This window comes from Scyliorhinus canicula, chromosome 13, assembly GCF_902713615.1.
Source record: "Scyliorhinus canicula chromosome 13, sScyCan1.1, whole genome shotgun sequence".
NCBI lineage: Eukaryota > Metazoa > Chordata > Chondrichthyes > Carcharhiniformes > Scyliorhinidae > Scyliorhinus > Scyliorhinus canicula.
This window is the reverse complement of record NC_052158.1, coordinates 101785027-101812135: the sequence shown is the minus strand read 5'-3', so window position 1 is coordinate 101812135 and position 27109 is coordinate 101785027. Positions and strand designations below refer to the sequence as shown.

Sequence of the window (27109 nt, the reverse complement as noted above, 5' to 3'; positions counted from 1 at the left end):
ACAGGGTTTAGCTGGCCTGAAAGGGCCATTCGGATGTATTCCCATCAGCAAAGGATCATGTTGAGCGTTCTGCAGGCAAAACTGCTTCAAATCTGATCCAGTTTGAGACTCCTTCAGCCTCTTGATGTCCAGCTCACAGCGCAGTTGCTGCACCATCTTCCTGAAGGTGCTCAGATTGGCGGCGGCCGACATCACAGCCCGAAGCGGGGCTGGGGGTCCAGGCGGGGCGGGGCTGGGGGTCCGGGTTGGGGGTTCGGGAGTTGTGCTGTCTCTCAGGCGGATTCCGGGCGGTTTGCCACTTTCACTACCCGCATGCACATAGTTCTGCGCATGCGCGTCGATGATCGTGCATGTACGCGCAATGTGTGCAAATTTTTTTTTTCATGTTCATGGCCGTTTTGAAGGCCATTTGCGGCCGGCGTTATTAAAAGCCGGCTGCTGCGCGGGGATTTTCGCGATCTGGAGCGCCGTGGAGAACCGCTCCGTGACCCTCCCGACACCTGCCCACGACCCACCGACCCACGGGTTGCGCCCCCGAGTTTGAAGAACACTGGGTTAAATGAATGGGTAAAACTGTGGAAAACAGATTCCAATGTGGGCAAATGTGAGGTCATCTACTTTGGACCTAAAAAAGATAGAATAGGACATTTCCTAAATTAGTGTTTTTCAAACTTTTTTGCCCAGGACCTATTTTTACTAACAGGTTCATCCAGCTCGATCCATGCCAGCTGACCTTCGCGACCCACACCAGCCAAACTTCACGACCCATCATTTTCACTTAAACTTTATTGCTTGGTCCTCACATCTCACTTGCTTTGTCATTCAATGTTACATTTCCGCTAAGGATTTCAGCTGATAATATAAGTTCTCACTCACTACATCTGTTGAAAGAAAATCCAAGAGGTTTGTCCTCGAAGTCGCCAATGCCTTTGAAGCTTTGAGGGTTTTAATCTTGAATTTTCCAGCATTTCCCTGCACATAACACACATGGGCTTTGCATCCTGATTTGCTTTGGCACAATTAATAAACCCAGGCCTCAAGAAATCATCTTTACACTGCTTTGTTCTTCTTAATTGGTTGCTCACCAGAGGCCCTGGAGCTCACACCAGCACTGCTCACTCAGTTACAAAATGGTGGGATCTCTCTCAAGCCCAGAGCACTTGACTTCAGCATACAGAACATGTGGCCTCTCTGCCGCGGCTTCTGGAGATAAGACTCCATTGATTTTTAAGAAGAGTCTGCTCCTGGGTCAGCACACTGCTGAGGGGGCATGCATTCACGGGACGGCCAGCATTTTTAAAAGCCGGTGGCAGCCGTTGGGCACTTCTTCCCATGATAGGGAATGCCACGACCAATGGCCAGCGACCCACCCAACACCCACCCGTGACCCACTCATGGGCCGCGACCCTAAGTTTGAAAATGACTGTCCTAAATGATGACAAGCTAGAAACAGTGGCGGTTCAGTGAGATAATAATAAAAATAGAAACTGAAGATAGGTATTTCCAAAGAAGAGTCACATTGGACTCCAGGTGTTAACTCTATTTTGTTCTCCCCTCAGATGCTGAAAGACCTGCTGTGTATTTCCAGCACTTTCAGGGGTTTTTTTCAGACCTTCCAGCATCCACAGTATTTTGCTTAAGGCCCAGAGGAACTTTAAGTCTAGGTACTTAGATCATTAAAATGTAACAAACAGGTACAGAAGCTAATCAATGGGGCAAATGAAATGCTGACCTTTATTTCCAGGGAAATAGATTACAAGGGGGTAGAAATCATACTTTAGCTATGGAAAGCCATAGTTCGACCATTCTGAACCTGCCTGCACACAGCATTAAAAGGGCCTCAATTAGTTTGTGTCTTTCTAGGGAATGAGTTTAGAATGGAAATTTAGATAATAATCACGAGTGAATAGCTTATGAGGGAGAAACAGATTATAGAAAATTTGGAAGATTCCTGAGATATACATATGTTAATGTAAGTCAAGGATGTTGATGGAGCAGAGCCAAATACACAGAAGGCATAATCAAAGAAGGGACTGCGCGCGTTAGCGCATGCGCCGAAGGGCCGGCGTGATCTCGCACATGCTGAGAACTGCCAGCATGGTTCCGCGCATGCGCAGACCGGCCGGCGTAATCTGGCGCATGCGCAGGGGGTTGTCTTCTCCACGTCGGACATGAAGGATCCCTACATAGGCCAACGTGGAAGGAAGGGGTGCCCCCAGGGCACAGGCCCACCCGCAGATCAGTGGGCCCTGATCGCAGGACAGGCCACTTTGGGAGCCCCCCCCCCCCCCCAGGGTCGGATCTCCCCGTGCCCTCCCCCCCCGAGGACCGCACCAGCCGACTTACCTGCCAGGACCCACCGTGTGGGATCATGTCTAATCCACGCCGGCGGGACTGGCCAGAAACGGACGGCCGCTCGGCCCATCGGGCCCTGGAGAATTGCCGGGGGTTCGCTACCAACGGCCCACGACTGGCGTGGTGTGATCCGCGCCCCAGCCCAAAAACTGACACCGGAGAATACGGCAGCCAGCACCGGGGCGGCGGGGCTGGATTTGCGCTGCCCCCCCGGGGGTTCTCCGACCCGGCGCGGGGAGGTTGGAGAATCCCGCCCAACATCTAGCAATCTCATAAAGAGGTTTGGCAGGTTCCAACTACCAAGCCTGAAGGCTAAATTTACAACAAGGCTTCTAAGTCTTAGAGCCAATGCAGTGCATAAAACCTTCGGAATAGCAGTTTTAAAATATCTTCTCTGGACCAGGAAAGGACGGTTCCCATATTTGAGTATCATCCTTTTATTGTGTGGGAACTATATCTGGGTATTCAATTTGGATGTTGTTTGGGGAACAGAGGAAGTCTTACAGAGTTCAGGTAAAGTAGATATATTTTGTAACAAGGGGAAAATTCTATAGAAACTGCGTGTGTTTAGTCATTTATATCCCTCAATTGCGAGAGAGTAGAATAATTCTGTTTGTGTGTATTTGTCTTTTCATTATTTTAACAAATAGCTTTTAATAATTGTTGCATGATGACGACTATCTATTCTCACTGGGGTTTCACTTGTCTCCTCACACCAAAACAAAAACAAAACTATACACCCTAGGAACCGGTGTTCCAAGTTAGGATGTCCTCACAGATAACGGCATGCTTCATGACAGACCACACCTGGAGTCCTGTGAGTAGTTCTGGGCAGACCTATTGTCCTTAGGAAGGTCTTGGTAGAAGTGTAGAATAGATTTATCAGAATTATATCTGGACTCAAAAGGAGAATTTGGTGGCTGTCCTATGCACCTGCTGCCCTTGCCATTCTACGTGTTCAATGTTGCTGCTTTGCAAGGTGCTGTCAAAGTATTCTTGGTGAGTTGCTGCAGTGCATCTTGCAGATGTGGCCATTTTGTGTCAGTGGTGGAGAGAGTGGATGCTTGTGGATGGGATGCCAATCAAGCAGGTTGCTTTGTCCTGGTGGCGTTGAGATTCTAGAGTGTTGTTGGAGCTGCACTGATCCAGGCAATTGAAGAGTTGTAGATGGTGGACAGACCTTAGGGAATCAGGAGATGTGTTTCTCACTGCAGAATTTCTAATCTGTGGCCTGCTCTTGTAGCCACCTTAATTATATGGGAAGCCATGTTCAGTTTCTGGTCATGGTAACACCCAGGATGTTGATATGAGTGATTTGCCAGGCTATTTGCCAGGCTATTTCAGAGGACTGTGCTGTGCAAACTACATTGCCGTGGGTCTGGAGTCACAAATCAACAGATTTCCTTCCCTGAATAGATTTAGTGAACTTGGTGGGTTTATGCAACAATTGATTCTAGTTTCATGGTCACCTTACTGAGGCAAACTTCATATTCCATTAATTGAATTAAAATTCCACCAACTGTCGTAGTGAGATTTGAACCTATGTCTCCCAGGCAGCAGCCTGGACCTCTGGATTACTAGTCCAGAAACATTATCACTACGCCACCGTCTCCCTGGTAAGTGGCTGGTCCAGTACATTTTCTGGTCAGTTACGCCTGAGCAGGATGCTGATTCAGGGAACTGTTACAGGGAAACAATTTTCAACTGTTCTGGTATTAGAAGCCTCTAAAACACAATGGCCGCAATTCTCCGCACTCACGACGGTGCGGAGAATAGCGGGGGTCGTAAATTTTTACGGCCACGCTAGTCCGACGCCCTCCTGCTATTCTGCCCCCCCCCCCCCCATGCCCGACTCCCGACACGAATCGCTGCCGCCGTTTTTTTACGGCGAGCAGCGATTCACAGCTGGCCGATGGGCCGAATTCCAAGCCCTTTACGGCCGTTTTTACGAACGGCAAACACACCTGGTCTGGCCGTTCGCAAAAACGGCTGTAAAGTCCCGATCTTGGCACCCATGGCACCGATTGGCACGGCAGTACCATGGCCGTGCCAAGGGTGCCATGGGCCCGCGATCGGTGGGCACCAATCGCGGGCAGCGGGTCCGATTCCCGCGCACTCTTTGTCCTTCCGCCGCCCCGCTGTATCAATTCGCGGGGCGGCTGAGGGGCATCCCGGCCCGCGCATGCGCGGGTTTCGCGCAAATGCGCGATGACGTCATCCGCGCGTGCGCGGGTTGGAGTCTTCCAATCTGCGCATGCGTGGCTGACATCATGTGATGCGTCAGCCGGCGCAAACTCTGGCAAGCGGGCTTAACGAAATTCCTTAAGCCCGCGATGCCGGAGTTCACGGCCGCGGCATACTAGCCCCGACCGGGGACCAGAATCGGTTCCCGGTCGGGGAGGGGGAGGCTGGCGTCAAACCCGCCCGGTTTTGACGCCAGCCTTACGATTTCTCCCTGTCTGGGAGAATCGCCCCCAATTTATTTTACAGATCCAGGCTATAAATTTACTAACATTGTGAAACTCTACGAGTTAGCTGGGCAAAATTTGTAAATTCTCCATTGATTTAGTTTTGAATACACCATGGGCGAGATTCTCCACAAATGCAGAGAATCATAAAGGCTGCCGTGGGACAGGCCGTGACCCACGGCAGCCTTCACAGCCACTTCCGGGGCCAATTCTCCCCCCCTGGGCGGGGCTAGGAGCGCGGCCCCATGCGTTACAGCGGCGCGGCCTTGACGACGGTCGTCAAGGCCGCACGTCAAGCGTCACGGCCGCTGATGTGGCCGACGACGTCAGCCGCGCATGCGCAGGTTGGACAATGCCAAACAGCGCATGCGCAGTTGGCGTCTTTCTCCTCAGCCGCCCGGCAAGACGTGGCGGCTTGATCTTGCTGGGCGGCGGAGGGGAAAGAGTGCGTCTGTTTTGGACGCTGGCCCGACGATTGGTGGGCACCGATCGCAGGCCTGTCCCCTCCCGAGCACAGTCGTGGTGCTCCCGTGCCTAATCGGGCCTCTAGATGCCCCAAACGGGCATCTGGCGCCCGTTTCACACCGTCAGCGAGCAGGTGTGTTTGCAGCCGTGGTGAAACAGGCGTGAAGGGCCGGCCGCTCGGCCCATCGGCCTCGGAGAATCGCCGCTCACCGTAAAAAACGGCGAGCGGCGATTCGTGGCGTTGGGGGGGGGGGGGAAAGAATAGCGGGAGGACGTGAAAAATGTCGGGAGGCCCTCCCGTTATTCTCCCACCCGGCGTGGGGGGGCAGAGAATCGCGCCCCCAGGTTTTTTTTTTTAATTGCCAACTATTTCTTTTAGGATTCTTTCAAGCATCTTTAAACTTTACTCATCTCTGAACCGTCTTCAGAATCTGCTATACGGAGCAGTTGGACTAATGTGCGTAACCTGAAAAGCCGAGTCAAATGAGTGTCCACGTTACCAATAGAATCATTTATTTTCTATTTCATGAGTATTGGTACACAAAATGAGCTTGCATTAATTATGTTAATCAAAATAAGGATTTATGATGTTCATAACAGGGCAAACTCTTCAACAAGGCTATATTGTGCCACTTTTAGCATTTAGCTGACAGATGTTGTGAGTTTGAATCTTCCAATTTGATGACATTATCAATATATAATTAATCAGTATCAACTTCAATTAGCATTGTGGTTATGTTGAGTTTAATCAGTGTTTAAGACAGGATATAATGGACTGGTCATACAGCAAAAACAAACAACTGCGACAAGTAGTGAGTACTGATCCAGAACAGACAGGATGGCTAGCATGCACAAACTGTTCTTTCTGTCTTCATTCTCTTTTCTTCTCACATGTTTGCAACTTCTCAAACTACCCGAGAGTGTTAGCATGGATTTATCGGTTCTCTCCATCTCCTATTGGACTGAGGCATTCCGAAGTGTTTTACTTCAGTGGTGAACTTGGATGGATTATTAACAGTGCTTTCTGATCCTATAAAGACAGCTTTTAAAAAAAGACTCAATTAAATATCAAGTCCTTTGACTAAAGCATGCGATGAAACTCACCTTTTGTGTTAAATGTTTATCATTAACTTCATGAGCCGTTGCATGTACCTTCTGTCCTTGGTGAACCTGGCCCTTACATCATCCTTCCCATATCTCATCCAAAGTTATTCCCCTGATTTGTTACATCCTCCCTTCCAGCTGTGGAACTAACTCTTAGACATTTTATTATTCATATCTGTCATGTTACTATTTATTTATGCCCAAAGCTGTTCATAAGGTCTGCTAATCAGCTGTTCATAATGGACAGTGATTCCAGTTGCTTTTTTAAATGTATTCTTTCATGGAATGCGGGTGTCACTGGCTGTACCTAATTGGCCACGAAAAGGTGGTGGTAAGCTGTCTTCATGTCTGGTAGGAACAGCCACAGTGTTCTGAGGAAAAGAGTACCAGGATTTTGATCCAGCGACTGTGAAGGAATAGTGATTATATTTACAAGTGAGAATGGTGCCTAGCTTGGAAGGGAGCTGGCAAGTGGTGGTGTTCCCATCCATTTGCTGCACTTACCCTTCTAGGTGGTAGAGGTCATTGGTTTGGAAGGTGCTTTTGAAGGAGCCTTGGTGAATTCCTGTAGTGCATCTTGTAGATGGTACACACTGCTGTTCCTGCACATTGATGGTGGAGGTGTGGTGATTGTAGATCTGAGTAGATGCAATACAACTGAGCAAGCACTAGAGGGAGCACGGGAGAGCTATATATACACAGGGACAGGAAGTGACAACACACTTCACGGAAGGCAGAACTCGTAGCAGGACACAGACACAAGCAGGCAGCATTTGAGGTAGCCTTAAGTTAAGCTCTGAAGACAGAACAAATTCACAATAAAGCATCTTCTCCAACTTTGAGACGACGAGCTTTATTAAGACACGAGGAACGACACATGGTACCAAGAGTGGCTTCAGGCGCTTACTACAGGACAACTCAGCTGCAGACACAGAAAGAACAAAATGGCATGGAAATCTCCTACTGGACATTGGACTTGGGAAGACATCGCTTATTCGAGGATGTGGCTTGGAACCCCACCTCAGCTGGACATGACCGGCAACGTAAGAAATGTCTGGAAAATGTTTAAACAAATGTTCGATTTATATATCATAGCTAATGATGTAGCAGCAGCTTCAGACTAAATTAAAATAGCAATGCTCATCGCAGGACATGAAGCTAGGAAAGTATATAATGGATTTAAATACTCAAAAGATGAAGACAGCAACAACTTACAAACAATACTAAACAAATTTGAAGAGTACTGTAAGAAATTTGAACAGCACGGTATGCTCAGAGGCCAAACTGCACAGAGACTGAGTGATGCAAAACTCTACAAACAGAAAGGGCTCAGTCAAGAAATCGTGCGTGAAAAGTACAGATCAAAAAGAAGAAATAACTTGAATTTTTCACAAAGCCAAAATGCTGAAATCCAGTCCAGATCGAAAGGAAAAGGTAACTTACAACTTTCAGAAAGAAAAAACGCTGAAATCCGCGATAAAATGGTGTCGGAGCACATTTTACAGTCTCGGGCAGACAAAGAACAAAAAACTGTGTCTGCGTGTGCGCAGGAAACGGAAGCTGCGCATGCGTAGTTACAATCACCCGTTTTGCGTTCTGCACATGTGCAAGCAGCGCATACGCTGTTAAAATAAGTTCTTGTTGCTGATCGTTATGCACATGCGCAAGCCGCGCATGCGCAGTGGACACAAAACCGCACAGTAAAGGAAGGCCGGTTTGCGCATGCGCAATTCATTCCTACGCATGACGTCACGAGCGTCATGACGCCTGAGCATCCGGACCACGCCTACTTAAAAGGGAAATGCCCGATAATTGAAAACAAGATACTTAAAGCGGTAAAACCAAACTTTCTTGCCTCAGAAGACAAAAAAATGCCTGAACCAGCAGTTGAAAACAACTCGCACAACACCCTGGAAAAAGCAGTCTGCACCACCCAAAGTGAAGAGAACAAAAAGAAATCCGAAACAAAAAAAGATGATTTGTTTTTCGAAGAATACTACTCAGACATGGCTGAGTTATTCGGATATGCTGATCACAGCATCAGCGACACGGTCGCAAAGCTCAACACGAATCTACTCGTGGTAGATGAACCCAACACCATGGTGCCATGGCAGTACGTCGATACATTGGATGACGGCAATACCCAAGACGAAGACGACGCCACACAGAGAGCACAGAAAGACTCCGCACAGAGAGCGATGACAGGCTCCACAGTGAGAGTGATGAAAGACTCCAAAATGGAAGCAAGCAAACACTCCCTGGCGAACATCATGCATGAACAAGACCATGAAGGTCAACCTGCCGTATCTGAGCAACCGCAAGCAGACTATGAAAGTCTACCAAGCTCACATAATCAAAAAGAAGACAATGTACATCTACCCACTGCATGCAAAAACAGTGACAAAGTGATCACACTCGACATACAGGAGGTACAGGATCACAGTGAGACTGACCGTTCTCAGCTTGTCTGTACAGAAGCACAGAGTAGGGCCACCCAATAGTCCAGAGAGACCACGCCAATAGAAACCATCCAGATTTTGACTCCAGAAGAGGAGCACCAAGAGTCCAGTGAGACCACATCAACAGAAACCATGCAGATTTTGACTCCAGAAGAGGAGCACCAAGAGTCCTGTGAGAGCACATCAACAGAAACCATGAAGATTTTGACTCCAGAAGAGGAGCGCCAAGAGTCCAGAGAGACCACGTCAATTGAAATCATGAAGAATTTGACTCCAGAAGAGGAGCATAAAGGAAGCAAAGACGAGAAATCAAATCCACCACAAATGACTGATGTCACCAGCATCAATGCAACATCAGATCAGTCTCACCATTCTCGAGACGAAACGCTCAATGCAACAGATTCCACAAAGGACACTCGCACCAATCACTGTGACAATGACTCAAATTATCCACACGGGACACTCATTGGGCATAACAAGAAAAACAAAAGCCAAAAGAAGCACAGCAGAAATGAGAACAACAACAGCAAGAACAAAAGCAACATGAAGCGCGACAAGAACAACAAAAATCGCAAGAAGCACTGCAGAAACAAGGACAACAACAGCACCAACAAAAACTACAAGCAGAACGACAAAAACTACAAGAAGAACAACAAAACCAACAAGAAGCATAACAAAGATAGCGACAACAACAAAGACAGGAATGACAGAAACAACAGCAATGAAACAACGACTTGTACAAAATGGTACAACTCTGCACATGAAGGACAATGCCACAGCACACTGTAAAACAATGACAAGACTACAAACATGCCATGGGATGACAACAAATCGCACAAACTCACATCTGCTCCAGAACAAGCAAGCACACCAGCTTTCAAGGCAGATGACATAATAAATCAATACCACAAGCACAGAAAAAAGTCCATGTCAGTCAACATCAGTGGTTCGACCATGCAAACATCTCGGAATGACGCATTGGTTACTTAAAATAACAAGAACACCGACAACATTCACCACGTCAACAACAACAAAAGAAAAAACTCAGTGAACAAATTTATCAAGTTTGGACTCATAAATGTTTTTATTAAGAGTGGACTCATAAATATAAATTGGCTTTGTAAAATATGCAATAGCACCATCACTTGTATAGATACATATCATAAGTAACTGTTTTGTACAATTTTCTTGAATGATGTACAGAAAATATGTAAAGAAAAAAGGGGGGATGTGGTGATTGTAGATCTGAGTAGATGCAATACAACTGAGCAAGCACTAGAGGGAGCACGGGAGAGCTATATATACACAGGGACAGGAAGTGACAACACACTTCACGGAAGGCAGAACTCGTAGCAGGACACAGACACAAGTAGGCAGCATTTGAGGTAGCCGTAAGTTAAGCTCTGAAGACAGAACAAATTCACAATAAAGCATCTTCTCCAACTTTGAGACTACGAGTTTTATTAAGACATGAGGAACAACACAGGAGGGAGCAAATTTTCAAGGTGCCAATCAAGCGGATTGCTTTGTCCTCAATGGTGTTGAGCTTCTTGAGAGTTGTTGGAGCTGCACTCATCAGGTAAGTGGAGAGTATCCCATCACACTCCTGAGTTGTGCCTGTCATGGTGCACAGACTTTGAGTTGGAGGTAGGTGAGTTACTCATCACAGAATTTCCAGCCTCTGACCTGCTCTTGTAGCCACAGTATTTATATGGCCGATCCAGTTCAGTTTCTGGTCAGTGGTAACCCCCAGGATGTTCTTACTATTTTATCGAACTGTTGTACCACGGTGATTCATTTAAGTAACTCCTATTCTACTTCCATACACTCATTTACTTGTATATTTAGGTGGATTGGACATGCTAAATTGCCCCTTAGTGTCCAAAGATGTTCAGGTTAAGTGGATTGACCATGATCAATGCGCAGGATGGGGAAGTAGGCCCAAGTAGGGTGCTCTTTCGGAGATTCGGTGCACATTTTGTGCAGACATTTTGTGCAATGGGCCGCATGACTTCCTTCTGCACTTACGGATTCTATGTATTCTCAGCTGAGGCTGATTTCCTCAGACAAGATTAAGAGGAGGTTTGACAGAGGTATTCAAAATCATGAACCAAGTAGAGAGGGAGAAAACGTTTGTGCTTACATTGGCAGAAGGATCAAGAATCAGAAGACAGCAATTTAATGTGATTGACAAAAGAAGCAAAGGAGATATGAGGAAACATTTTATACGCAGTGAGGTGGTTCGGATCTGGAATACGCTGCCTGAAAGCAATTCAATTAAGGCCTTCAAAAGGGAATTAGATAATTATCTGAAGAGAAAAAATGTACAGGCCAAAGGGCCTGTTTCTGTGCTGTAACCATTCAGTGATTCTGGGTGCCAGTGAAATTCAAAGGTATCTGGATAATTAAAAGAAAATGGTACAATAAAGTGACAACAATTCTAAAAATCAGGGCTGAAACTCCAGAGCTGCACTGCTGGAGGTGATGAGTTTTAGGTGAGTTATTGAACTGAGGCCCTGTCTGACTTCTCGGATGTAAAAGATTCCATCACACTTTGATGAATTAATCCCCAGTGTCCTGGTCGATAGTTATCCCTCAATCAACAACATACAAACAGATTATCTGATCATTGTCACATTGTTGTTTATGGGGGTTTCCTGTGCACTGGTTGGTTACCACTTTATCTAAATGACAACATGTTGTGATTGGATGTGTTTATTGTCAGGTGTACCGAGGTACAGTTAAAAGTATTTTTCTGCGAGCAACTTAAACAGATCATTAAGTACATGAAAATAAAATAAAATAAAAAGAAAATACATAATAGGGCAGCACAAGGTACACAATGTAAAGACAAAGACACCGGCATCGAGTGAAGCATACAGGAGTATAGTATTAATCAGGTCAGTCCATAATAATAGGGTCGTTTACGAGTCTGGTCACAGCGGAGAAGAAGCTGTTTTTGAGTCTGTTCGCACGTGTTCTCAGACTTTTGTATCTCCTGCCCAATGGAAGAAGGTGGAAGAGTGAGTAGCCCTCTTTGATTATGCTGCCTGCTTTCCCCAGGCAGTGGGAGGTGTAGATGGAGTCAATGGATGGGAGACAGGTTTGTGTGATGAACTGGGCTGTTTTCACGACTCTGAAGTTTCTTGCGGTCTTCGGCCGAGCAATTTCCATACCAGGCTGTGATGCAGCCAGATAGAATGCTTTCTATGGTGTACCTGTAAAAGTTGGTAAGAGTCAGTGTGGATATGCTGAATTTCCTTAGTTTCCTGAGGAAGTATAGGCGCTGTTGTGCTTTATTGGTGGTAGCGTCGACTTGGATGGACCAGGACAGATTTTTGGTGATGTGCACACATAGGAATTTGAAGCTGCTAACCATCTCCACCTCAGCCCCGTTGATGCAGACAGAGGTGTGCACAGTACTTTGCCTCCTGAAGTCAATGACCAGCTCTTTAGTTTTGCTGGCATTGAGGGAGAGATTGTAGTCGTTGCACCATTTCACTAGGTTCTCTATCTCCCTCCTGCATTCTGACTCACGTTATTCGAGATCCGACCCACTACGGTCATGTCGTCAGCAAACATGTAGATGGAGTTGGAACCAAATTTTGCCACACAGTCACGTGTGTATAGGAAGTATAGTAGGGGGCTAAGTACGCAGCTTTGCAGGGCCCCGGTTGAGGACTATCGTGGAGGAGGTGTTGGTTATTCTTACGGTAAGAAGTCTTACAACACCAGGTTAAAGTCCAACATGTTTGTTTCAAACACTAGCTTTCGGAGCACTGCTCCTTCCTCAGGTGGCAGTATTCTTACTGATTGTGGTCTGTTGGTCAGAAAGTTGAGGATCCAGTTGCAGAGTCAGGAGCCAAGTCTTTGGAGCTTTGATATGATCTTGGCTGGGATTATGGTGTTGAAGGCGGAACTGTAGTCAATAAATAGGAGTCTGATGTAGGGGTCCTTGTTGTCGAGATGCTCCAGGGATGAGTGTAGGGCCAGAGAAAGTGTAGGACGAGGGAGGCGGCGTCTGCTGTGGACCGGTTGCGGCAGTATGCGAATTGCAGTGCATCTAGATGTTCTGGGAGTATGGAATTGATACACATCTTGACCAACGTCCCAAAGCACTTCATTATGATTGATGTCAGGGCCACCGGAAGTGCCAGCACGTCAAAAGAATTGAACCCCTGCCAAGCACTTTGGAACCTCCTGTGGTCATGGAAGATGCTATATAAATGCAAATCTTTCTTTCAGCCTTGAGAGAAGAACTAAAGGGAAAGGAAACTCCATCTACAGGCATGATTCTGCAAGTAGGTAATGAAGCAACCCAGCTCCAGCTTGATGCTGAAATGGAGGTAATACTCAATGGCAGTGGTTGCAAAGGGGATCACCGTGTATTCTACTGCCTCAGAAACAGTGCAGTATGCCAGGCAGGAGATGGTGGCAGGCCTAAGGCAACAGCCAAGCAGTATTGGCACTGGCAGCCATCAGAATGCATCAACTGTTTGTAGAATCATCGCACAGGACAAAAGAAGGCCATTTGGCCCATCATGCCTGGGCCAGCTCTTTAAAGGAGCCCTTCAATTTGTCCCATTCCCCTGCTCTTTCCACATTCCCCAGAAAATGTTTTTCTTCCAAGTATTTCTCCAGCTCCTCTTGACAGTTACTCTTAAAACGTGCCTCGTCTACCCTTCCAGGTGTAGCTCGCTGCATTATTCTTTATCTCCCTCTTGTCACCTCTGCTCAGTGTGACATTGCACGTTTAGTTGGTGACAGTTTGGTTGGTTGTCTGGCTGATTATGACATTAGAAAGTATTCTTTCATACAACGCCACTTATAGTGTGACCTATTGTGATTGAGTTGCTTCTGAAGAGCCATCCAGCAGAATTGATATGAAGCTTTCACACATGTCCCTGACATTGGGTTTGCTGTCACAACCCAGCTTCAGAGCTGGACCCTTTGCGTGCATGAATTATATTCCAAAACGAGGCATATTCACCTCTGTCTGCAGAGGCGGATATGCAAATGCTGGCAGGTGGACACCAAACACCTCTCATGAAGTGTACCATTTGTGTGTTGATTCTTAGTTAGAGGATTCCCTGTAACAAACCCATTGAGGCCATCTTTGGTGCTGGGGACCAGCAAAAAGAGAAGTGTGAAAAAAGGTTCACAGGAATCTGTGTGCCAGTCGAGAGAAAAAACTGTGGGCGCAATTCTCCGCACACACGACGGTGCGGAGAATAGCGTGGCTCGTAAAATTTTACGGCCACGCTCGTCCGACGCCCTCCCGCTATTCTCCCCCCCCCCCCCCCACGCCCGACTCCCGATACGAATCGCTGCCGCCGTTTTTTTACGGCCAGCAGCGATTCTCAGCTGTCCAATGGGCCGAGTTCCCAGCCCATTACGGCTGTTTTTACGAACGGCAAACACACCTGGTCTGGCCGTTCGTAAAAACGGCCGTAAAGGGCCGATTTTTAAAACCATGGCACCGATTGGCACGGCAGTACCACGGCCGTGCCAAGGGTGCCATGGGCCCGCGATCGGTGGGCACCGATCGCGGGCAGCGGGTCCGATGCCCGCGCACTCTTTGTCCCTCCACCGCCCCGCTGTATCACTTCGCGGGGCGGCTGAGGGGCATCCCGGCCCGCACATGCGCGGGTTTCGCGCAAATGCGCGATGACGTCATCCGCGCATGCGCGGGTTGGAGTCTTCCAATCCGCGCATGCGCGGCTGACGTCATATGACGCGTCAGCCGGCGCAAACTCTGGCAAGCGGGCTTAACGAAATTCGTTAATCCCGCGATGCCGGAGTTTACGGCGGCGGCATGCTAGCCCCGACCGGGGACCAGAATCGGTTCCCGGTCGGGGAGGGGGAGGCTGGCGTCAAACCCGGCCGGATTTGACGCCAGCCTTACGATTTCTCCCCCTGTGTCCTCTACATCTTTTAAGTTTGCTTAATTTTACTAGGGAACACTAAACAACCTCTGGATGTCGATTTTACATGGGGATTGCATTAAGTGGCATGTACCTTAATCAAGCTAGGTCATGAAATGATTCTGAAAATGCAATTGCAGAAATTCTGTGTTATTGTGAAATTATTTGCAAACACCTGTTTGAGCTTAAGCTCTCCAGCATTGCGTGAATTGTGCATCATGTGCGAAAAGGGTGGAGGAAGGCCTGGTGTTGTGGGGCTCCCCTCCTTGTCCTATGCTTCAATGCCTGTAATTGGTGATCAGTAGTTTGAGGAACATTAGTTTCACTGGCTTTTCCCTTGGGATGATGGCAAATGTCACACTGGAAATATTCTGCAAGAGGTACAAAACTCACTCTGCACCTTTGTTACATTCTAGTCACTGATCAGTGGGAATATTTTCCTCCACCAAAAAAACAATTTCCTGTATGCACTTAGGGAGGAAACAGGGAGAAAGGTTATCCAACATTTATAACACATTCAAAGAATCAATTTTCATACCAGTCGGTAAAATATGAATATAAGTTAGTTTTATTAATAATAAAGTAAAATTAGATGTATTTCCCCCATATGTTGTATGCGTTTATTGTCTTTGAGGTAATATTTCATTAGATTTGACACTATATAAATTAAACTGTAATATATTTAGTTAGAGCAGCTACATATCCTAATAATTGTCCCTGAAAAAGAATCCCAATTGGTGACATTTTAGGCAAATATTTGCCTTTAAATTAGTTTTTTATTTTAGTGTTCTTATATAGGATAAAATAAATGTGGATAGGAAATCCTCATACAAGTAAACATTGTGTACAATTGAACAGCTGATGAAGAACAGATTTAAATTTGCTCCATTTTTCGGTCATTCATAAAATTGTGGGGGCAATTCCCCGAGCCCCGCACGGGCCAGAGAATCGGCGCAATCACGCCACGACGTCTCGATGCCGGCATCCGATTCTCCGAGGTGCGGAGAATCGCCGCCATTTGCCAGCCGCAGGCCGCTGGAATCGGCGGGGTCGCCGATTCTCCGGCCCGGATGGGCCAAGCGGCAGTGCCGATATGACAGAGTCCTGCCGGCGCCGTTCACCCCTGGCCCTTGCCGGCGGGAACTCTGCGCGAACGGCCGGGGGTGGGTGGCGGCCTGTGGACTGCATGAACACTTGGGCTCCATATTGGAGAATCGCTGCCTGTGTTTCTTGAGTGTCCTTTCACTGCAAAATAAGAGTCCTTTTGCAAATAATCTTTTGACTAAAAATACTAAAATACAACTTACAAACCATTGACACTAATAAAGATTAATATTATTATTAAATTCGCTCTTGATGAAGGTGGTCATCACTTGGCGCTTGTGTGGCATGAATGTTACTTGCCACTTATCAGTCCTGGTCTGAATGTTGTCCATTGATGGAGCAGTTGGAGATACTTGGGCCTAGGACACTGCCCCAAGGAACTCCTGCTGTGATGTCTTAAGACTGAAATGATTGACCGCACAACAACCACAACAAGCTTCCTTTATGCTAGCTATGACTCCATGTCCATCTTTTACAAAATTCAATGTTTGAACCCCTCCAATGAGGTTTCACTGCTATCATACTACCAAAGTCACAATGAATACCCTGTGTGACTGCGACCATGGTAACTTCCCCTCCTCATTCTTCTCCATCTGTCTGCATCTTGTGACATGTTTGATTACATCGTCCTCCTCCAACACCTTTAAATTGTCCTCCAGCAGGTTGAGACTGCCCTCATCTGGTTTCATTCGTATCTTTCTAATTGGCATCAGAAAATATCCTTCAACGGGTTCCCTTCTTGCCCCTGGACTATTTCCTCAGGTCTCCCACAGGATATATCATTTTTCCACACCTGTTTCTCATTACACCTTGCCCCTCGGCATCACCATCCAAAAACAGACCATCAGTTTTCACATGTACGTCAATGGCACTCAGCGCTACCTCCACATCTCATGACTCATGCATTGTAGCTAAATTGCCAGATTGCTTGTCTGACACCCAGTACTAGATGATGAACAGTAATGTCCTCCAATTAAATATTGAGAAGGCCATTGCCTTCAGTCTCTACTACAAAGACCATTCCTGTCAACAGTCGGAGAATAAACCAGACTGTTTATAACAGTGCTCTCATAGTTAACCCTAAAATGAGCTTCTAATCACATATCTGTGCCATGGCTGAGACCATCTATTTCCACCTCCGTAACATTGCCCAATTCCGTCCCAGCCTCGACTCACCTGCAGCTGAAACACTAAACCATGACTTGGCCACCTCTAGACTTGTTTATTCCAAAGTAGCCTTGGCTGTTCTCCCACATTCTCCCCTCTGTATACACTGAAATCTTCCAAAATGTTGCTGTCCCTGTCTTAACTCACACCAAGTCCCGCTCCCTTACACCTCTGTGCTCGCTGATCTATATTGGCTTCTGGCTAGGCAAATTTTAGTTTTGGCAAATAATGTGGATAGGTGGAAGTGGAGCCAAGTGCGGGGAATCCCACGGAGTTGTACCACAAATGGGAGATGTTGAAGGAAGATGGAATGTCTGACCATGTCAAAGCCTAAAGAGTAGAGGTAGGAAAATACCCCACAGCCACAATCATAGAGGGCACCATTTGCAATTTTGAATAGGAGCATTGCTGTGTCCTTTTACTCGTTGGTCGTTGTCACCCATTAGGTCCAACACAAGGCAAAATTGAGCCCATATCTAAATACTGACATTTCAAAACAGGATTTACCTGATAGTAATCAGGAACTTTGGTTCACGTGTACTTTCTTTTGTCCTATTTATGTGCCAGCACGGGTTCTAATGCAGTCCATGAAAAAAACTATCTGGGCCTTTCTGACTTGAGGGTAAAGGCCTGCTTACTGGAAAAAATAAAAAGGTAAACAAAGTTCTGCTTTTGGTGAAATGGAGAATATTACAAGGTGAGTTGTCAGATATTTAAAATTATGAAGGGATGGCACAGGGTAGATAGAATCATATTGTTCCAAGTGATGGGGGATACATAGATATATAATCAAATGACATTTGGAAAAGAACATTGGGAAAACATTTTCATGCTGAGCATTGAGACACTCTGGAATATACTTACAATGTTATTGATTGAAGCTGATATCCTGGCCTGGATTTTCACTCCTGAGATGGTTGCGAAGAGGCGGGTAATTTTATGACTTGCTGAAACTGGATTTTTGCTGTTCACTCTGCAGAAGTGCTGCTGAGCACTAACTTTAATAGTTATCCAACTGAATGCCGACACTGGAAGAGATGGGCCCTCCACAGAAGAAAATATGGGTATAGCTGCTGTTTATTCAGCTATGAAGGAGCATGCTGAACAAGGTTAGGGCTATTCTAGCTTCACAAGACATAGCCTAAGGAGATGACCGCTGCATGGCACCATCAGCTACTCACAGTATTCTGTATTGACTCAGATGACCAGAATGCCTCAGGGGATGACTGATGGACGCCACATGCAGAATCGTTTGTCCTCAAACCTATCCTCTTTCCACCCATTTCCCAGGGTGTGGCCATGGAATTAAGTCTTGTCTCACGGCTGCACACTGCCATGGCAGACCAGTGTTACACAGCAAGAGCAGGCCAGCAGGGTAGTTTGTGTTCAGGAGCACAACATGCCATCTTGGATTGACAGGGGCAGAAGCCAGGCCACCCCTGCATTTTTGCAGCATCCACCGCAATATCGGGCATTGCTGAGCTGGAGAATGTGGCCCATGTCTGTAAGCAGAGATATGTTAGGTGGTGAGATCAGTCGAAGCCGGCAGCCCTATCTACTTGAGTTTTCTTTCTAATTGTCACACCAGAATGTCGCAAAGGAGGCCAAGCGGGTAAGTAGTGGGAAAGGTGGTGCAGGACATGGCAAGAGATAACCTCCACCTTGGCCGCAACAGGGGACTGTGGCAGATCTTGACAACAGTACAGGAAGATGTTCCACGACCTTCTGGGGTCTGGCAAGAAGGTGAGTTTGTCAGAAGCATACATCCAAGTGATGGCTGTCATCTTAAAGCTGCACCAGTGGAGGGCAATCTAGCACATACTTCTTCTTTAGCAAGAAGGCTTGCACGTCCAGACTGCTGCTGTATGTGCACTGTTATATTCAAGCGCATTGTTCCTGACAGCACTCTATAATAGAGTTAACATCACTAATAATGTTGTATTTGCTGGATAAGAGGGGCAAACTGTTGGTGCATCTGTGAGGCCATAGGCAATTAGAAGTAGCGAAGAGACAGCCATGGAAATAACCAGGGTGCCTGCCCGAGTTGTTGTCGGTGCTGAAGGTGCTGGTAGAGGCACTTTGGAACATGAAGCTGACAATGGTGATGATCCTGTTGGTTCACTGAGCATACAGGGACGTTTGTATGAGAGGGAGTGCAAATGTTGGTGTGGTAGTATGACTAGAGGTACTACGGCACCTAGGTGTGTGAGCTGCTATTGGTGGAGAAGGCTCGCTGCTCGTTGGCCCAAGTGTTGCTTTCTCATTGGTCAAGACGAAGGTAGCTCCGCCCAATGAGGTGGAGTATAAGAACCCGTGTTTCCCAGCAGCCATCGTTCTTTCTGTACTCAAGCTGCTGGGGAAAGATCTTGTAGATTAAAGCCTTCAATTCGTACTACTCCTTCGTTTCTGTGGTTATTGATCGCGCATCAGTTGATTGCATGATGAGCACCACAATTGTGGTTAAAGGAAAAGCGTGTATTAGAGTGTGCTTTCAACATAAAGAATTACATCTCAGTACATCCTTTTTTATGTTTCTCACAGGTCCTAGCACCACTTGCTCAACACCCCCTCGGCCACCTCATCCCTCAGGCATCAGGAGGAGGAAGAAATGTCCGAGGAGGCAGAGTGGCATCTGACTAGCCCACACGCTACCGCCACAGATACTGGCATATTGGAGGGATGTAATGCGTGGTTGCACATGGTGAAGGACGTTGCACCAGAGTGCAGGAGGAGGTGACAGAGACAGTTTGCACGTTCCCTTGGAGGATAATAATGCTTCATGATTTTATGAAAGAATCATGGCAGTTTCTAGGACCACCTGTAGAATCAGGAAGGGAAGGATTTCCAGGAAGGATTTGGTTGATTTACTTGGTGCCCTGATAGTGATGTGCCTGCAGTTGATAGCACCCTGTGCTTGATGGAAACCTGCTATTTCCACAAAGCTCCTTGCACTCTGCTTCTGGGCAACCACATCCATCAGGAAGTCAATATGCACTCCCCCCCTAGCAAAGACAGCATCTGCGACTGCCTTGATGCACCTGTGGGCAGCGGGTTGTGAAACCCCTGGATTGAGCTGTCAGCAGAAAAACTTAGAGCTACTTTGATCTTAAGAGCCATTGGTAGGGTATGCAGATTGGTAAGCTGCGCTGCCAGATCCTGTTCCATCATGGCATATCTCTGTTACAATTTATTGGGATAATCTCAGTCTTCTTCAGCATTGCTTTCTGTCCTGTTCAGGTATGACCTTCGGAGTGTGTACCCTTAACTTGGGATAAAAGCTTGTGTTGTGCGCTGTGCTGCCTCCAATTCCTGGTCTTGTAGCTGCCCTCTGGCTACATTATACTGCTGGTCGGGCCTCTATGGCCTGAATATGCGATTATGCCATCCTTCCTTCAGCATCTTGTTTGACACAATGTCCACTCCTCCTCTTATCAATTCTCTCCTTCCTCCTATTGTGGAAAAATGATAACCACTCTTGAATCTTCGAGCTTTTAGTAAGCAAAATCTTTGGGCATGATTCTCCGGCCGGGTTACGTTCTCGCTCAAGCGAAACAAAGCTGGAGAATTGTCAACAAAGCGTCATCTGAACTCGAAACGTTAGCTCTTTTCTCTCCCTCCAGATGTTACCAGACCTGCTGAGATTTTCGAGCATTTTCTCTTTGGTGTGCCGAAGGAGGTCCTCAATGGATATCCCTTATCGCCCAAGAGCCAGCCACCCATCCTAGGGTGCACCTTGAAGGGGCTGGGGATGACCGACTGCCCCAGGATGTTGAGAGCCAATGCTCCTCAATCTATGCCATAGTCTGACCCCTGCCTGTCTGATGAGTGCTCGCTCACACCCATCACCTGCATGTAGTGTACCCAGAGACAGGGGGATGCCTGGAGAGATGGGCCAAGGATTAGGAGGTCGGCTCGCAATGCAGAATAGAGCGATAGAGTCATCCTACTGGTTGTGCACAAGGGTGTTTCATGTGTAATCCAATTCCCCACTCTCCCTCCTGGTCTCCACCATGTCTAGTAGCCTCCCGAGGTCAGCATCCCCGAATCTTGGGGCTGGTCTCCACGATGTCATTGTTGCGAGCTCCTGGGGTTGGCTGAGTAAGTGCAGTTTAAATGCTGCTCGACCTTGTTAGCGGGGGGGACTGGCAAGCATAGTGCTGGTGAATCAGCTGATGAGCCTTCATTTCTGGTGAGAAACCCCTGAGGCCTCGATGGCTTATAATGCAGAACATTGTCAGCAGCGCAGGTTCAATTCCCGTACCAGCCTCCCCGGACAGGCGCCGGAATGTGGCGACTAGGGGCTTTTCACAGTAACTTCATTGAAGCCTACTTGTGACAATAAGTGTTTATTATTATTATTAAGTGGACCAGTTAACGTTGAATTGCGTTGCCGGCCTCGCTGGGCCAAGAGTCGGGAAGCTCGCGGCAATTCCCGCTCGCTACCACATTTAGAAATCTTTCCAGAGATTCTCGTCCTTTAATTAAAGCGCATGCTGGAGTGATCTGATTTATCCTGGTTGCTTTCAAAGCGATCTGTCAGCAATGCAAAGCCTGTGTTACAATATATAGAACTTGGTTCTGATATTGTTTGGTACAGCCCTCAATTACTGATGTTGATTTAGCGCATACGTCACATAACCCAATCAATGAGTGGGACAACCCAGATGTTCCCTGTTACCTCGCCTTTTGCTTTCAAGAGGTTTGTCAATACCTGGAGCGTAATGACTCCCTGAATGTTTCAATCTTGATACAAAATCATTTCAGTTATCCCACTTCATTCCCATCTGGATGGCCGAGTCAGAAAGGCCAAAGAGATATGTCCGTCCAAGGTCACAGGACCCACCCTCCAACTCCCTTGGGTGTCAGCCACACACCTGTGTTTGGAATGGTTGACCTTTACATTTTTGGCAGTCTCCAAAGACCTTTTTCTGCTAGCTTGACGACCTTTGCACAAAGTTATCAGTCACAGGAATCAAGTTCAGCAAATCGCTTCTGCGTGCAGTTAGCTACACTTTTAAATGTGCCGTCACTTCTGTGAAATATGCATGTGAGAAATTGGCTCTGCCAAAGTTTCCCCGGCCCCCTCCCCCCAATAGTTTGTGCAAAATATGGGGACAGGACTCTCGGATTTGGGGCCTCGGCGCCGTTTTCAATGAGGAGCGGAGTCATTCCAACTCCCCCAAACACCAGGCCCACATCAGCATTCCATAATGGGCTGGATAGGTGTTTGAAGGAATGAGAATAGTGCCAGGCACATCGGATTTAAGGGTGAAAAACAAACGTAACTACAGGCTGATTATGTCAGATGACCCATTTTTGAATTATTGTTTTCTAAGTAATTCTAAAGCAGGTACTTTAAACAGGCTTTTCGGGCATTTTTGTTCCTATCTGTGAGCGAAGCTTCCCTTTCTACATTTTTGTGGGAGCAGCAGAAGATCATTTACCCATTTGATGATTTGGCCCCAACAGTGATTTTTCATGAATAACATTTTAGTCAAGTCAAACTTTTAAACTCAACTAATGCGAAGACATTTTTTTTTCAGTGTGACTCATGGTGGAACTGCACCAGGATCCGTTCCACTGATAAGATCTCAGTGGCCAACCATAAAGCAACAAATTCCTGTCTCAAGTTCCAGGTCCAGGATATTGTAGTCGCCTATCTCCAGTTTCCCTGTGCCTGTATCATGAGAGTTTTACTCCAGTCTCTGAGGAACCACCATGAACCCAATGTCACTGTGGAAACGAATGGTCTGTTATGTGAGAATGAAACCTGGATAGCCTCTCTGATGGAAGAATGTGTACAGAATCTGTGGGAATTCTGGAGTGCCACTCTAGGACTTGCCTCGATTGGCTGTTTTGATGAGGTGGAGTATAAGAACCCGTGTTTCCCAGCAGCCATCGTTCTTTCTGTACTCAAGCTGCTGGAGAAAGATCTTGTAGATTAAAGCCTTCAATTCGTACTACTCCTTCGTTTCTGTGGTTATTGATCGCGCATCAGTTGATTGCATGATGAGCACCACAATTGTGGTTAAAGGAAAAGCGTGTATTAGAGTGTGCTTTCAACATAAAGAATTACATCTCAGTACATCCTTTTTTATGTTTCTCACAGGTCCTAGCACCACTTGCTCAACACCCCCTCGGCCACCTCATCCCTCAGGCATCAGGAGGAGGAAGAAATGTCCGAGGAGGCAGAGTGGCATCTGACTAGCCCACACGCTACCGCCACAGATACTGGCATATTGGAGGGATGTAATGCGTGGTTGCACATGGTGAAGGACGTTGCACCAGAGTGCAGGAGGAGGTGACAGAGACAGTTTGCACGTTCCCTTGGAGGATAATAATGCTTCATGATTTTATGAAAGAATCATGGCAGTTTCTAGGACCACCTGTAGAATCAGGAAGGGAAGGATTTCCAGGAAGGATTTGGTTGATTTACTTGGTGCCCTGATAGTGATGTGCCTGCAGTTGATAGCACCCTGTGCTTGATGGAAACCTGCTATTTCCACAAAGCTCCTTGCACTCTGCTTCTGGGCAACCACATCCATCAGGAAGTCAATATGCACTCCCCCCCTAGCAAAGACAGCATCTGCGACTGCCTTGATGCACCTGTGGGCAGCGGGTTGTGAAACCCCTGGATTGAGCTGTCAGCAGAAAAACTTAGAGCTACTTTGATCTTAAGAGCCATTGGTAGGGTATGCAGATTGGTAAGCTGCGCTGCCAGATCCTGTTCCATCATGGCATATCTCTGTTACAATTTATTGGGATAATCTCAGTCTTCTTCAGCATTGCTTTCTGTCCTGTTCAGGTATGACCTTCGGAGTGTGTACCCTTAACTTGGGATAAAAGCTTGTGTTGTGCGCTGTGCTGCCTCCAATTCCTGGTCTTGTAGCTGCCCTCTGGCTACATTATACTGCTGGTCGGGCCTCTATGGCCTGAATATGCGATTATGCCATCCTTCCTTCAGCATCTTGTTTGACACAATGTCCACTCCTCCTCTTATCAATTCTCTCCTTCCTCCTATTGTGGAAAAATGATAACCACTCTTGAATCTTCGAGCTTTTAGTAAGCAAAATCTTTGGGCATGATTCTCCGGCCGGGTTACGTTCTCGCTCAAGCGAAACAAAGCTGGAGAATTGTCAACAAAGCGTCATCTGAACTCGAAACGTTAGCTCTTTTCTCTCCCTCCAGATGTTACCAGACCTGCTGAGATTTTCGAGCATTTTCTCTTTGGTGTGCCGAAGGAGGTCCTCAATGGATATCCCTTATCGCCCAAGAGCCAGCCACCCATCCTAGGGTGCACCTTGAAGGGGCTGGGGATGACCGACTGCCCCAGGATGTTGAGAGCCAATGCTCCTCAATCTATGCCATAGTCTGACCCCTGCCTGTCTGATGAGTGCTCGCTCACACCCATCACCTGCATGTAGTGTACCCAGAGACAGGGGGATGCCTGGAGAGATGGGCCAAGGATTAGGAGGTCGGCTCGCAATGCAGAATAGAGCGATAGAGTCATCCTACTGGTTGTGCACAAGGGTGTTTCATGTGTAATCCAATTCCCCACTCTCCCTCCTGGTCTCCACCATGTCTAGTAGCCTCCCGAGGTCAGCATCCCCGAATCTTGGGGCTGGTCTCCACGATGTCATTGTTGCGAGCTCCTGGGGTTGGCTGAGTAAGTGCAGTTTAAATGCTGCTCGACCTTGTTAGCGGGGGGGACTGGCAAGCATAGTGCTGGTGAATCAGCTGATGAGCCTTCATTTCTGGTGAGAAACCCCTGAGGCCTCGATGGCTTATAATGCAGAACATTGTCAGCAGCGCAGGTTCAATTCCCGTACCAGCCTCCCCGGACAGGCGCCGGAATGTGGCGACTAGGGGCTTTTCACAGTAACTTCATTGAAGCCTACTTGTGACAATAAGTGTTTATTATTATTATTAAGTGGACCAGTTAACGTTGAATTGCGTTGCCGGCCTCGCTGGGCCAAGAGTCGGGAAGCTCGCGGCAATTCCCGCTCGCTACCACATTTAGAAATCTTTCCAGAGATTCTCGTCCTTTAATTAAAGCGCATGCTGGAGTGATCTGATTTATCCTGGTTGCTTTCAAAGCGATCTGTCAGCAATGCAAAGCCTGTGTTACAATATATAGAACTTGGTTCTGATATTGTTTGGTACAGCCCTCAATTACTGATGTTGATTTAGCGCATACGTCACATAACCCAATCAATGAGTGGGACAACCCAGATGTTCCCTGTTACCTCGCCTTTTGCTTTCAAGAGGTTTGTCAATACCTGGAGCGTAATGACTCCCTGAATGTTTCAATCTTGATACAAAATCATTTCAGTTATCCCACTTCATTCCCATCTGGATGGCCGAGTCAGAAAGGCCAAAGAGATATGTCCGTCCAAGGTCACAGGACCCACCCTCCAACTCCCTTGGGTGTCAGCCACACACCTGTGTTTGGAATGGTTGACCTTTACATTTTTGGCAGTCTCCAAAGACCTTTTTCTGCTAGCTTGACGACCTTTGCACAAAGTTATCAGTCACAGGAATCAAGTTCAGCAAATCGCTTCTGCGTGCAGTTAGCTACACTTTTAAATGTGCCGTCACTTCTGTGAAATATGCATGTGAGAAATTGGCTCTGCCAAAGTTTCCCCGGCCCCCTCCCCCCAATAGTTTGTGCAAAATATGGGGACAGGACTCTCGGATTTGGGGCCTCGGCGCCGTTTTCAATGAGGAGCGGAGTCATTCCAACTCCCCCAAACACCAGGCCCACATCAGCATTCCATAATGGGCTGGATAGGTGTTTGAAGGAATGAGAATAGTGCCAGGCACATCGGATTTAAGGGTGAAAAACAAACGTAACTACAGGCTGATTATGTCAGATGACCCATTTTTGAATTATTGTTTTCTAAGTAATTCTAAAGCAGGTACTTTAAACAGGCTTTTCGGGCATTTTTGTTCCTATCTGTGAGCGAAGCTTCCCTTTCTACATTTTTGTGGGAGCAGCAGAAGATCATTTACCCATTTGATGATTTGGCCCCAACAGTGATTTTTCATGAATAACATTTTAGTCAAGTCAAACTTTTAAACTCAACTAATGCGAAGACATTTTTTTTTCAGTGTGACTCATGGTGGAACTGCACCAGGATCCGTTCCACTGATAAGATCTCAGTGGCCAACCATAAAGCAACAAATTCCTGTCTCAAGTTCCAGGTCCAGGATATTGTAGTCGCCTATCTCCAGTTTCCCTGTGCCTGTATCATGAGAGTTTTACTCCAGTCTCTGAGGAACCACCATGAACCCAATGTCACTGTGGAAACGAATGGTCTGTTATGTGAGAATGAAACCTGGATAGCCTCTCTGATGGAAGAATGTGTACAGAATCTGTGGGAATTCTGGAGTGCCACTCTAGGACTTGCCTCGATTGGCTGTTTTGATGAGGTGGAGTATAAGAACCCGTGTTTCCCAGCAGCCATCGTTCTTTCTGTACTCAAGCTGCTGGGGAAAGATCTTGTAGATTAAAGCCTTCAATTCGTACTACTCCTTCGTTTCTGTGGTTATTGATCGCGCATCAGTTGATTGCATGATGAGCACCACAATTGTGGTTAAAGGAAAAGCGTGTATTAGAGTGTGCTTTCAACATAAAGAATTACATCTCAGTACATCCTTTTTTATGTTTCTCACAGGTCCTAGCACCACTTGCTCAACACCCCCTCGGCCACCTCATCCCTCAGGCATCAGGAGGAGGAAGAAATGTCCGAGGAGGCAGAGTGGCATCTGACTAGCCCACACGCTACCGCCACAGATACTGGCATATTGGAGGGATGTAATGCGTGGTTGCACATGGTGAAGGACGTTGCACCAGAGTGCAGGAGGAGGTGACAGAGACAGTTTGCACGTTCCCTTGGAGGATAATAATGCTTCATGATTTTATGAAAGAATCATGGCAGTTTCTAGGACCACCTGTAGAATCAGGAAGGGAAGGATTTCCAGGAAGGATTTGGTTGATTTACTTGGTGCCCTGATAGTGATGTGCCTGCAGTTGATAGCACCCTGTGCTTGATGGAAACCT

The 27109-nt window shown here is 46.9% G+C and overlaps 1 protein-coding gene across 1 annotated transcript in view; it reads left to right on the top strand.

Annotated features, from left to right (window-relative positions):
• The first annotated feature begins 17911 nt into the window (after window positions 1–17911).
• LOC119975635 (lysosomal amino acid transporter 1 homolog) overlaps window positions 17912–27109 on the top strand; it is a 73492-nt gene continuing 64294 nt past the window's right edge. The window contains exon 1 of the mRNA XM_038815420.1: window positions 17912–17977. Within this exon, the coding sequence (XP_038671348.1) occupies window positions 17912–17977 (66 nt within the window). The remainder of the gene's footprint in view (window positions 17978–27109) is intronic.